General features: G+C 40.5%; 1 protein-coding gene across 2 annotated transcripts in view; it reads right to left on the reverse strand.

The window, feature by feature from the left end:
* The window catches only part of LOC126475522 (serine/threonine-protein kinase 19-like), a 64992-nt gene that overhangs the window by 23657 nt on the left and 28684 nt on the right, over window positions 1-12651 (reverse strand). For both annotated transcript variants that reach the window (XM_050103453.1, XM_050103452.1), the window contains exon 3: window positions 11072-11228. In XM_050103453.1, the coding sequence (XP_049959410.1) occupies window positions 11072-11228 (157 nt within the window). The remainder of the gene's footprint in view (window positions 1-11071; window positions 11229-12651) is intronic.

Consider the following 12651-nt stretch of genomic DNA (forward strand, 5'->3'; position numbering starts at 1 on the left):
TTAGAGTGTTATCCTTTTGATTAAATATCTCAGTGTTGCTATTCATAAGAGCCTTGGATGCTTAGCTGGGTACGGGTTCATTAAAATAACTAATAAGCTATGTAGATGACATAATCCAAGTGTCCAAGACATGGGGAGAACATTGTGATTTACTGATTAGAACATTAGAAAGGTTTTACATCAAATATATCACTATAAGACTGTCAAAGTCTACTTTTGGGACAGAAGAACTTAAGTTTCTTGGCCACTTGGTAGGCATGAATGGAATAAAAGCAGATCCAAACAGGAAACGAGCTATAAAATGTCTAGAATCTAAAAGTACAAAACAATTGAAAGCGTTTCTGGAACTAGCAGGACTCTATAAGAAATAGATTTGAGGTCAGCCCTTGAATAATCATAAGCTATTAAACTTGTTGAAGGGGGTGGTGGAAAAAAAAAAAGTGAATGGATTTGAGGTAACGAAGAGTCTAAGGCCTTTCATGAGTAGTAGTAGAGGTAACCATTTTAAAACACCCACAGATGAACAAACCTGTTAAGTTAATTACTGACGCCGTAGAGTATGGAATATTGTGTGTGTTATTTCAGTGAGGGTGGGATATTAGTATGGGAGAACATAAAACACTAGCTTTTGCTCTCCACAAGCATGAGTTGAACTACACAGCGAGAGAGAAAGTTTTATATAATGCGGAAATGGTAAAGAAGTACAAACAATGAACTACTAAAAGAGGGTTAGTCGGATATTAATTTGAGGAACATGGTACAAGATGTGTTACAGGACAGGGTGTCCTACTAATAAGCTTGATATACGAGGGTAATCCCAAAAGTAAAGTCTCCTATTTTTTTTTTGTAAGTACATAGACCTGTTTATTTCTACAAAGGTTTATATCAGTTCACAGCTTGAACATTTAGCTATTTTTTGACATAAGCACAATTTCTGTCAATGCATTTTTGTAGACGCTGTGGCAGTTTTTGTAAGCCCATGTCATACCAGCTCGCTCTCCATGACAATGCTCGTCCACAAATCGCTAGGCAAACCATTGCTCTTCTGCAACAGTTTCAGTGGAACATAATCACCCACCCACCCTCCCACCCTACAGTCCTGACTTTGCACCCAGTGACTATCACCTGTTCCCTAGGTTAAAAGAACATTTGGCCAGAAAGCAATTCAGCTCCGATGACGAGGTGAAAGAAGAGGTTCATAACTTTCTGAACAGCATGGTGGTGTGACATGGGCTTACAAAAACTGCCACAGCATCTACAAAAATGCATGGACACAAATGGTGATTATGTCGAAAAATAGCTAAATGTTCAAGATGTAAACTGATGTAAACCGTTGTAGAAATAAACAGGTTTATGTACTTATTAAAAAAAAAAAATAGGAGACCTTACTACTTTTGGGATTACCCTCGCAGGAAATAAGCCAATTTTAAGAAGGAAAATAAGGTTTGGAGGGAGGAAAACAGACAGGAAAAGCGGGAGGTAGTTGAAGTTTCATGGAGGGTACAGTCTTTATACAAGGTGAAATGAAAGGAGAGAAGTACTGAAGCACTCAATAAAGTAGCAGAAAAGGTGGGTGAGTTACTTTAAATTGGGAGTTATGGAAAAGTAATCCCCAATGAAGGAAGCTTATGCCAGTTTCAGATGGATCCAGAGAAGGGAGGACCCCAACCACTTCCGGGTAAGCAAGCCCCTAAGAAGGGAGTGTATGCCAGGTTCGAGTGGATTCATGAAAGGGAGGATTCCAACCACATTAGAAGAAAGGAGAAGTACCTTACACTGACCTGGCCTGCAAAATAAAAGGATAAGAGTGCTGAATCCATGGAAATACAGCCTACAAGAAGGGAGAAATGTTTAAGTGTAATATTCATGAAGAAAAGGAATAAAGATCCTGCTTAAGGTAGTATCTCCTCCAAACTGGATAATAAATTGAGAAAGTAAAAATTATCTAACTCTCTAGTTTACCATGAGTAATTGACTCTCTTTGTAATCTTATGTTTGATCTTAAAATTTTGTACAATAATTGCTTCCTCCAGAGGTAAGAAAAATTAATGGTTAAAGAGCTGAAAGTGCTCTGAAAAAAAAAGCAATGAAATTACGGCTCACTCAATGCCATTTTGCCATCCAAAGTAGAGGAGCTCTTAAATATAAAAGAAAAGAATGCATGACAATTCTAATTAGAGGATATGTATGTTTGTATTGATTAACTGCAAAGTGTATGATCAAGGCACCTTATCTCTTAGTGGAGGGATATGTAGTAATCTATGGCATTCAGAGAAGGGCGTGTACCACACACATCAAATATAAAGCTCAGGGTGAAGATGTGTGTGATCGCAATTAGTTTGTAAACATTGAGCCACATACTGTGGGAAAGCACTACTCAATAGGTGCGAAATCTACCAGCTGGAGAGGATTTGTAATCTCTGTGGAGCAAGGAGGAATGAAGGAGCTCTGGTACCTTGGAAGTTCTCTGGCACCAAGGAAGACGAATATGATGTACATAAGTGATTGTTATGTACAGAATGTTAACGAGGTGTCTTTGAGATAAAAATTATTGGTTGGTTATGGGGGTAGTAACATCCTATGTAACATGTAGCTGTTTATGAAAGTTTTTGACAATATACAGAGTTAATTGGACTTTATTTGAGTAGAGGAGCAGTGTTTTGTTTTACAGCCAATTCACTTATAGAAATCTGGATGGAAGAAAGAAGTTCGATGCCAAGGAAGAACAGGGCACGGCATAGCTGGATGCTGAGATAAATCACAAGAGTTGCAAGGGTGAATCTCTACACCAATCTAATAAGGGAATGTTATGGTTGTGATGTTAAGTGTACCTGCATGGAGTAATACACTCAAAAATGCCATGAGTAATGAGCATATTGGGGAAGGGGCACTACATTCGTAGTGTGTGGATAAGTTGAGAATTTGGCTCTGATGGGAGGGATGCTGCAGTAGTCCATGCAGTTGCAATGACCGCTGTGTTCGATGGTGCAGTGGTCAGTGCATCTGCTTAGTAAGTACGAGAGCCAGGTTTGAATCCTGGTTCCGCACAACTTTTCAACTTTCCCCACTGATTTGATCAATGACCACTTGCAGCCAATGTCTGTAATTCCTTTGTTGTTTTTTTTTTTTTTTGCCTGGAGAGGCTTTGGAATCACAACCATCGAGGTGGTAGTGGCAGTGCTAGGACAGTGAACTACACTGAACCTTTGGCAGGGTTGGGAGCTCCTCAATGCTGGCAGCCACAGCCTTTTCCGGTATTCTGGGAAGAGGTATGGTCTTTTGAGGTAACTGTAGCAGCACAAGTGCAATGACAAATGCAGGTACTAGTGCTGACACTACCAACCTCCATTTGTGTACAGCACTGGTCTTCTGAACTGGTTGTTTAAGAACAGAAGCAAAGGAGGTAGGGAACATGGGGGGGCTGCCAGGCCTTACAGATATTTTTAGCCTTACCATACAGGATGAAATTCATTGTTTTAATTTCCAGTATCCCCCTTTCTTCAAGGAAGACACTGCAGTATCTACTCCAGAGAGGTGATCCCCAGAGTAGTTCACACACTTCAATGGAGATCAACAACTGACTCCTGGGCAGCTGTACCACATTTGCCACAAGTGGTTTCTACCTTACACCCAGGAGTGGTATACCCAAAGCACTGGCATTTAAAGCACCACATGGGGTTCGGGACATAAGGCTGCATGCCTAGGTGGAGGAAACCTGCCTTGACAGGCTCTGGAAGTTTCATGCTATTGAAAGTCAGTATGAACAGGCCTGATTTCACTTGATTACCATCCACTCTTTTCATTATGTTTTGCACGTCAACAGTGCCTTATTAGGTCCAATCAACTTTCAGTTCTTTTCTGGGAAAGAACACCTTTGCTGTAGTTCACAGAGTTGTACAGTTTAGTTTCTACTGCATGCTCCTCAAGGCATTGAGGTTTCTGGAGGTCCTTTACTTGTTGGGAACTAGGTGTTTCTACCAACAGCATCCCATTGCGCAATAGCCTGACAGTTTTTGAACGGCCAGCAATCCCCTGTAAACCCTTCTGAATCTAGAAAAGGAAAAGCTTCTCAAACTAACTACTATAAACACCGTCTGACCAACAGCATACATTCCGTTACTATTAACATGAGCACTCTGAAAAATCCCTGCGTCAGGAGGACTGGCTACACAAGCCCCCATGTTGAATTGCATGCCCATACCAAAGGTGTACACATTCTACTTTTAACCTTTCCCTGCTTGCCTGATAGATAGACATGCAAGCTGCCGCATGTTAGCAGTGCAGTGGGCTGGCAGCTTCACTCCCCTCCAAGCCACGCCATGCCCAACTCAAGCGCACGCTAAAGAAGTCTTGCTTGCCTGCCCATCTTTCCACTGTGCTACGCTACGACACAGTTTATTGTGTACACTTCTAATGTAGTGTTATGAGTAGGGTTCGGAGGTTGATGGAAAGAATTTTTTTACCAGAGTATCACAAGATGAGACTCAATGAAATATAGATTCCTTTTGGGTCACTGTAGGCCAGAAAATGGTTGATTTTATTTGAACTTTTTTCCTTTTTAGTGTATTTTGGGTTTCCAGAATGAGATTTTCACTCTGCACCGGAGTGTGCGCTGATATGAAACTTACTGGCAGATTAAAACTGTGTGCCCGACCGAGACTCGAACTCTGGACCTTTGCCTTTCGCGGGCAAGTGCTCTACCAAGGTCCAGAGTTCGAGTCTCGGTCGGGCACACAGTTTTAATCTGCCAGTAAGTTTCTTATTTTGGGTTTATTTACTGCATTTATTTTGATATGAATGATTTTCTCTGAAACTTCACTGTCTTTCAACTAGTACCAGCTATTCTCAATTTGAAGCATCATCAGGTAACCTCTAGTACATGTTTTCTGTAGGAGGAAGAACCATCTCTGAAAGTTGAGATCACTGCATCTAAGAACCTGAAGATGTCTATTATATTGCAACGGAACTAAAGTTAGGTTTTGAAAGTCTACTTTTTGTAACCTTCATATGTTTCTGCCAAATATGACCCCAGTTACAACACTTAATTTTTCCAGATGTGTGTTGCAGGTTCACTGAATTCATTCTAAATTGCCAAACAGTTCATTCTAAATTTCCCAAATTCATTCTAGCCAACACAAAGTTTGTTTTGCATATTGTGTTAACCTAAAAAGCATATGCCTGAAAGAAGCAACTATTCTTTCATACTAAGGTTTCTTCGCACTATCTCACTTACCACCAGAATGTGGTTTTAATATGCACTGAGCCACATTTTTTGCTATTTGAATCAGTCTTTGCCCTAAATTTAGAAAGCCTCTCAATGCTTCGGCCTCAAGTCCTTAGTACACAGTTCCACACAGTTGTCAGCCACTAAGTCTTTGACTTCCTTCAAAATACGTAGGTTGGAACTTAAATAGTGGCAACACTGCTGTGGAGACACTATGCAATGGACTCTACTATTGTCACTGATAGCACATGTTTTTGATATACCTACCGTACCTCCGAGCCCATCCCATGTGCGCGCAATCGAGGGAAACACAGCCACTTGTGAGCAAGCTGTCTAATGTAACAGTGTCACTCTGTTTTCGAAACAGTAACAATGGAGTTGGATCAAGATTGAATGTACCAGAAGTCATACAGCACGACAGCGTCATCGAAGTCTTCAAGAGGCATGCGGGGAATCGGCACTGCCGTACAGAACAGTGGTGCGTTGGGTAAAAGCCTTCAACAAAGGTCGGCAAACTGTGGCAGACATGCATCAGGCAGGTCGTCCTAGCGTCTCTGAAGAAGAAGTGCATGCTGTTGCCGCGTTAGTGGACAGTGATCGACGCCATATGATTCGTGAGCTCGCCCACGAAACCGGATTAGCGCATACAAGTGTGCCTGGCATCCTGAAGGAATGCCTGGGCACGTGAAAAACTGCATCACAATGGGTTCCGCAAGACTTGACAGAAATGCAAAAATGGATGCATTAGATGCTGCTCAGAAGCACTTTGAGTACTATGAGTGCGAAGGAGAGGTTTTTTTACACTGTATCTTAATACTGGATGAGACATGGTCACATCGTGCCAAAACTGGAACGCCAATCCAACGAATGATGTCATTATGGGTTGCCGCGAAAGTTGAAAGTGCATCAAAGCCCCAGTATGGTGAAAGTTACGGTGATTCTTGTGTACGACTGTGATGATGTTATTTTAACACATTACATTCCTCCATGGCAGACTGTTTGTGCACAGTATTACTGTTCATTTTTGGAGCATCACTTGTGAGCAGCTGTGCAAAAGAAGCGGCGACACTTTCTGCGCAACCCATCCATCATTTTGCACGAAAATGTGCAGGCGCATACAGCGCAAGCTGCAGCTGCTCTGTTCCGTCGATGGGACTGGGAAGTGCTGTACCATCCACCATACTCCCCGGAAGGAAGTCCTTGTGACTTTGATTTGATTCCGAAGATGAAGGAACCACTTTTTGGCATTCGCTTCAGAACTGTTCCAGAGATGCGACAGGCAGTAGCCCGCTCCATCCACACCATCAACAGAACAGGCTCTGCTAACGGTGTACTATGCCTTCCACATCGCTGGCAACGGGCTCTACACAACACTGGTGACTACTTCGAAGGACAGTAACAGGTGCAAACATGTAACTCTTTTGTATCAGTTGTGAATAAATAGTTGCCACTATTTAAGTTCCAACCCTCATATTTATGGACTGAGGAAATTGCTGGTCAAATTTACAACCATGTCATAAAATACTCAAGGTTCCTGAAAGAGTGTTAATTAACTTTTTATACAATTTATATTGAGAGACACCTACCGCTTTATTGGAGCTGCCCCATAAACTCATGAAAACTTTTCCCCTGCTGGACTCTAGCTCCTTTTCATGTCTGGTATATATTCCCCAACCTTAATTTCTCCTCAGCCTCCTTCAAATTCGGTTCGCTTATTTTGCTGCTCACACTGTTGTGATAAATGAGCTGCAATGAAACTACCTACCCAAACATATATTTGGCTAGTCATAGTGGATTAACAGTGCAACCTTTTGTCAGGTGTAGCAGGCTGAATGGGTTCTGTGAAGCTTGCACTTGTGGGAACCCAAGTTGGCCTACTCTAACCACTGTGCTTCAATACACATGTATTCATGCATCTGTGCTGTGTGCAGACTGAACTGCTTTAATGGTTGCAGTGGAGATAGGGGAAGGCAGGATAGAAGGAGAATTTGTACACCTCTGGCTGATACCCACCAGTGGCCCACCTATTCCGCTGGGAGTGAAACATTTCATTTCAAGCATTCCATCTCAGTTCCACAATCAGTTAGGGAAATACAGATCCACTCACAACAGAGATGTGTGTGTCTGAGTAAGCCTTATACAATTGAGGTGCAGCAGATTCCCCGGAGGTTGTCCACCAACAACTGTTCCACTACAACAGCCATGCATCTCATCGGCATGCAGTACACTTTGAAATTGAGGTTTTTTCCTTTTGTAGAGGTTTTTCCACCCTCGTGATCTGGGTGGTCAAACAAAGATCCCCGTTCCCTGTGACACACAATGTTCCAGTCACTGAAGCATGTTCAGAGCTTATAGTGACAGATGACTGGTAGTGCTTACCAGATCCCCAGCTCAGGAATCCCAGTGTTGCCAAGCTCATCCTAGCAAACAAATTATGAGCCTCAGAGGGCTGATTATTTTGATGAAACCATAACTAACATATACCAAAATGGATTTACTTAACTTGGCAAGCTTTAAAAGTATAAAGTGCAATTTGCCTTTTTGTTATGCTGCTCATTGTGTAAACCACGCCGTGAGAATGAGCTCTGCGGTTTGCCAATATTTCTGTCAACATGTTTCGGGATCAAAGATCACGCCACACAGCCGAATACCACAGATAAATTTCACATCTTCTTTGGAGTCGTATGGTGTAAAATAGGATAGTCAGACATATATGTGTGTGTGCAATATATGCGACATACATGTATGTGGGTGAAGCTGTGTGTCAAAAACTAATGGAACACTTATATATGTCGAGAGAAGCTATAATCTATAATTTTTCTCTTGCAATTACTAGAAAGACAATGTAAGATTTTCATGGCCTCAGTAAGTAGTAAGTTCAGTCACTGTGTGTGTTGTGATATTTGCTATTTTTGGCTTCATTAAAACAGCAAATAGTTAATACTTTCAGCCAGAAGGCAAATACTTGTTTATAAAGAATGATTAATGTATAATAAGGCGTCGCATAGCGATGGTGGAATTTTCTAAATAATGTAATTCGTCGTCTTTGGGCGGCAATATAAACAGATAAATACGGATAGATATGCGATCCTTCACTATTTTGTTTGCTGGAGAACAAATGAAGCCTTGAGTGCTTAAGACTTGTACTGTTTTTCTTAAGTAAGACGGACGCAGATTTGTGGCGGTCTGATCTAATTTTTTTACTAAATAAATAAAAAAAAACATGTTCCATCTAAGTTTGAGTGAAGTGTAAGAAGAACTGTTATAACTTATCGTGACGACGCACGGGTGACTCAAAAGGACAATGGCCATATAAAAGAGCGCTCAATGGACACGATACAGACATAAAAATCTACTGTCATTGTAGTACTAAGCTTAAGGTACGATATATGTTTTAGTTATAATAAATATTTGTTCTGGGAATACTGAATCATTTAGCAGTGCTCATTCCTATCATCTCCTCAGTATTATTTTCATTTTAATTATGCATTTTGCTAAGATTACAGACACCAAGATCAGCAGTCCATTGTGCGCGTTACATTGATAAAAAGAAAACTGTTTTATCGTCTTCTTGCATCAGCTTTAATAGTGAATTTCCCTTTTGTGTGATGTTACAGTTGTTTTTGCACCCTTAAGAACTTTCTGGTCCCTTAGGAAATTGTTTGGTCATAACAATAACTTCACAACCGGGTATGATCGTATCTACGATCATGAAGTAATTAGAAAGACGATAATGCAATTTCTTAATCAATAGCACGCTAGCTGTGAATGCTTCAAGCCATGCGAAACTGCAAGTAAAAACTATTCACATTTCATAATGCAATATTTTATGACAATGGTCAATCCATGATTCTTACGACATTTGTGATTTATAAAACAGTAAGCGAAATCTCAAATTCCAACTTTTCCATGGAATAACAACATCATTTTTATTTTGTTACATCACTGTGTGTGTGTGTGTGTGTGTGTGTGTGTGTGTGTGTGTGGGGGGGGGGGGGGGGGGGGGGGGGGGGGGGGGGGGGGGGGGGGGGGGGGGGGGGGGGGGGGGGGGGGGGGGCAGGGGGGGGGGATGCTTCATTACATCGCCCTTCAGTTTTCATAAATTAATGTTAGTTTATGTGAATCAGTTCCATATCAAAGCATGAGAATGTGTTTCATGCTGTTACTGCTTCTTGACAGCCAATCACGGTCAAATGCATTGGCACAACCTTCTATGTAGTAACCTAGGGTTTAGGTAGCAGTAATGTGTAGTGATGAGATTTGCACTGGACATGTCAGCATGGAGATGTGCATCAGTCTTCAAGCTGAGAACGACAACTTGCATTCAGTGTCCTCTTTGTAAGTTAGTACTCCCTACAGTTTACCAACACCAATGGAAGTCTTCGATATAATTTGTAAAGTCTGTTACCGTCCTAATCAAATTAGGTAAAGAAATTATACAACAAACTGACAAAAAATTGGGTTTGTTGATAGAACACATCTAGAGGCATCAAGAAACTGTCAGTTTGGTAATGGAGGGTAAAAATTGTACAAGGAGATTGTTTGGTTGGTTGATTTGAGGGAGGGGACCAAACAGTGAGGTCATCAGTCACATCAGATTATGGAAGGATGGGGAAGGAAGTTGGCCATGCCCTTTCAAAAGAATCTCATACCGGTTTTTGCCTGAAGCAGTTTAGAGAAATCGCAGAAAACTTAAATCAGGATGGCCAGATGCTGGTTTGAACCATGTCATCCTGAAAGCAAGTCCATTGTGCTGAGCCTGTGTGGAAAGAGACCAAGTATCAAATACAGTATGGAACTTCCAATACATGCAAGTTGCAGCATTTATGCACAGAATAAGAAGTTAGCTCAGGGAGCACAATAGGATAGTGCGAAGGTCTGCATGAAACCAGTCTTTGGACCAAGACCACAAAAAACAACAACATAACACTGGCATCCGAAATCACTGAAGAGTAACATACTACTCAAACACGTATAGGTGTATCTGGTTGGAACTAGCGCTACTGGACTGCAGAATACACACAAGTAGATGCCTGTTCAGAACTTTTTGCGATATTAGCTGTATGTATAGGAGTTATACTTCTTTTTATAAAGAATAAGGATAACAAGTTTGACATTTTCAAACAATGGAAAATCCAAGATGGTATGTAACATCTCGGCATCTCCGCTATATGGCGAGTAGCAACTTTTCTTCTCATAAGACTAATGCTTTTACGTTCCTTGTGAATCAAGTGGCTAAGGCAAAGACAAAAGTTGTAGTTTAACATATCAACTTCATTAGAAAGGGAACACCACCTAAGTCAGATTACAACTCAGACAGAAACTGACTGTCCTGATAAAGAAACTATCAGCCAATCAGCATGTAAGGAAACCACAGAAAATTTGAATCAGAATGGCTTAACCAAAATATGAATTCCACTTCACACACTGTGATTAAACCACCATCTCCCGTTTTAAATTAAGTTCCGTTGTGCCTAATGTTATTCGCTGAACTATACACAGAGCTCATGGTGATAAAATCTGTGGAGGCTTTGAGCTAACACTACCAACAGACCCTAGCATTTGCCAGACCAAATGTGATTCAGTTCTCACCATTTACCACCACCTACGAGATGTGCAAATTTATGGTCAAAATGAGAACTGACCTCCTCCCACCTTTAAGTTCTTTGCTGCTTTTATTGAAAACTGGAAGAATAAAAGTAATTAGAGAGAAGTGTAAGCTCAGCAGAAATACATACATAAATGCATTGCTGTGTCATTGATAAAATAACAGTGTGTATGTTTTGTTTTGATATGATGGTTTGTTAGTAATTTCTAAATTAGGAATAAATAATACTATTTTCTCACAGGCTGTAGAATTTCACTGAACTTGCTCCTCTTTATTGTTGCTAGGACAGCTTTCCTCCCCTTCAAGTAAGTTTTCATGAAATCTCCAGCATTTGGAAAAGAGAACCAAAAACTCGAAGCTGATCTTAATGTTAGCAGACCACATCCAAACAAAAATCTGTAAAAAATTCAAACTATGTAAAAGGCACAATTTCTTCACTTAGTGTTTCCTATTGTATTATTAATTTAGAAATAAAACAACAGAAAGTCCAGCATGGAATAATATCAATATGAATAGGATAAATTGCTACTCACCATATAGAGGTGGCTCGAGTTGCAGACATGCACTTTTCATTGTGCATATCTGTGACTAAAAGCCTCTTCTATATGGTGACTAGCACTCTATCTTTTTCATATCATCGTTAATTTAGATATAATATTTATAAGGAATATTTTCACCAAAATTTAACCACTATTAAATACACACAAACAATAAAGACCGGTTAGCAAGCAGCAGCAGCAGTAGTAATTATAAAGTAATTAGCTTTAATCCTTTGCACTCCAGACACAGGGCATCTCAGCGCACTCTTATTTGAATTGCGGCCAGCCAGGTGGCGAGCACACCACAGAGAATTGCGCGAGTCATTTCGTGAAACCAGTGAGGCCACTAACCAACAATTAGGGTACGCATCAAAAAGTGCACTCTTAGATATATTTACATAAGCATTACAGTACAAAACTCTTCATTGTATGATAGTTTTTAAGCTCTTCTCAGTGGACTTTCCATTTTCATTTCACTTGAACTGTTTACAAATGAAGCACCATTATCACCAAAATCATTGTCACTGTCATTTTCACTTAGACATCTCTCTAAATCTCTACAATCTCTTCCTCAGAAAGGACTGTGCGCAGAGAATTAACCATTTCGCACCTACTAACTTGAACATAATAATTACAACCTCTCTCTCAACACAACTGCTACAGTTTGACACCAAGTTAACTCGGGCTTCTCTAGATGACAGTACTGAAGAGCATAGTACAGTCAGATTCAAGAACAAAGCATGTGAGAACTACAAAAAATTAGGTCAAATGACACTCGAAATCAGAGGGGAAAACAAAATTCGCAATGCTGAGTGCCACTTGCCATTGGAGTGCTAGGAATTAACAGGAGATTCCTGGAAAGTGCTGGAGGAAATCAGAGGAGACACAGGAGGGAAGGATGAAATGTCATATATTGCAAGGATAACTTATTTTTAGTTAATGCAAAATGTTAACAATCCAACATACAAATGAAGCACCGAGTTGGCAATTGGCACATAAACAAAACAGATATAATAGCTAGCTTTTGGACAAATCCATTTTCAATCGGGTAGTTGAGCTGCAGTGCCTGCACAATGTACTTAATGTGGACAATGTGGTGTAGCTTTGCTCCAGTAAGCCTAAACAAGAATTCATCCAACAGCTAGCAACATTCTCAGTGTGGTTCATGTGCCAATTGACATTTCAACACCTCAGCTATATGGTGGGTTGTTACCTTTACTCCTGTTATTTACTGTTTATTATTTTTATGTTCGTTTATACATTTTCTTCCAATCTGCCTT

Source organism: Schistocerca serialis, chromosome 4 (genome assembly GCF_023864345.2).
Source record: "Schistocerca serialis cubense isolate TAMUIC-IGC-003099 chromosome 4, iqSchSeri2.2, whole genome shotgun sequence".
Lineage (NCBI taxonomy): Eukaryota > Metazoa > Arthropoda > Insecta > Orthoptera > Acrididae > Schistocerca > Schistocerca serialis.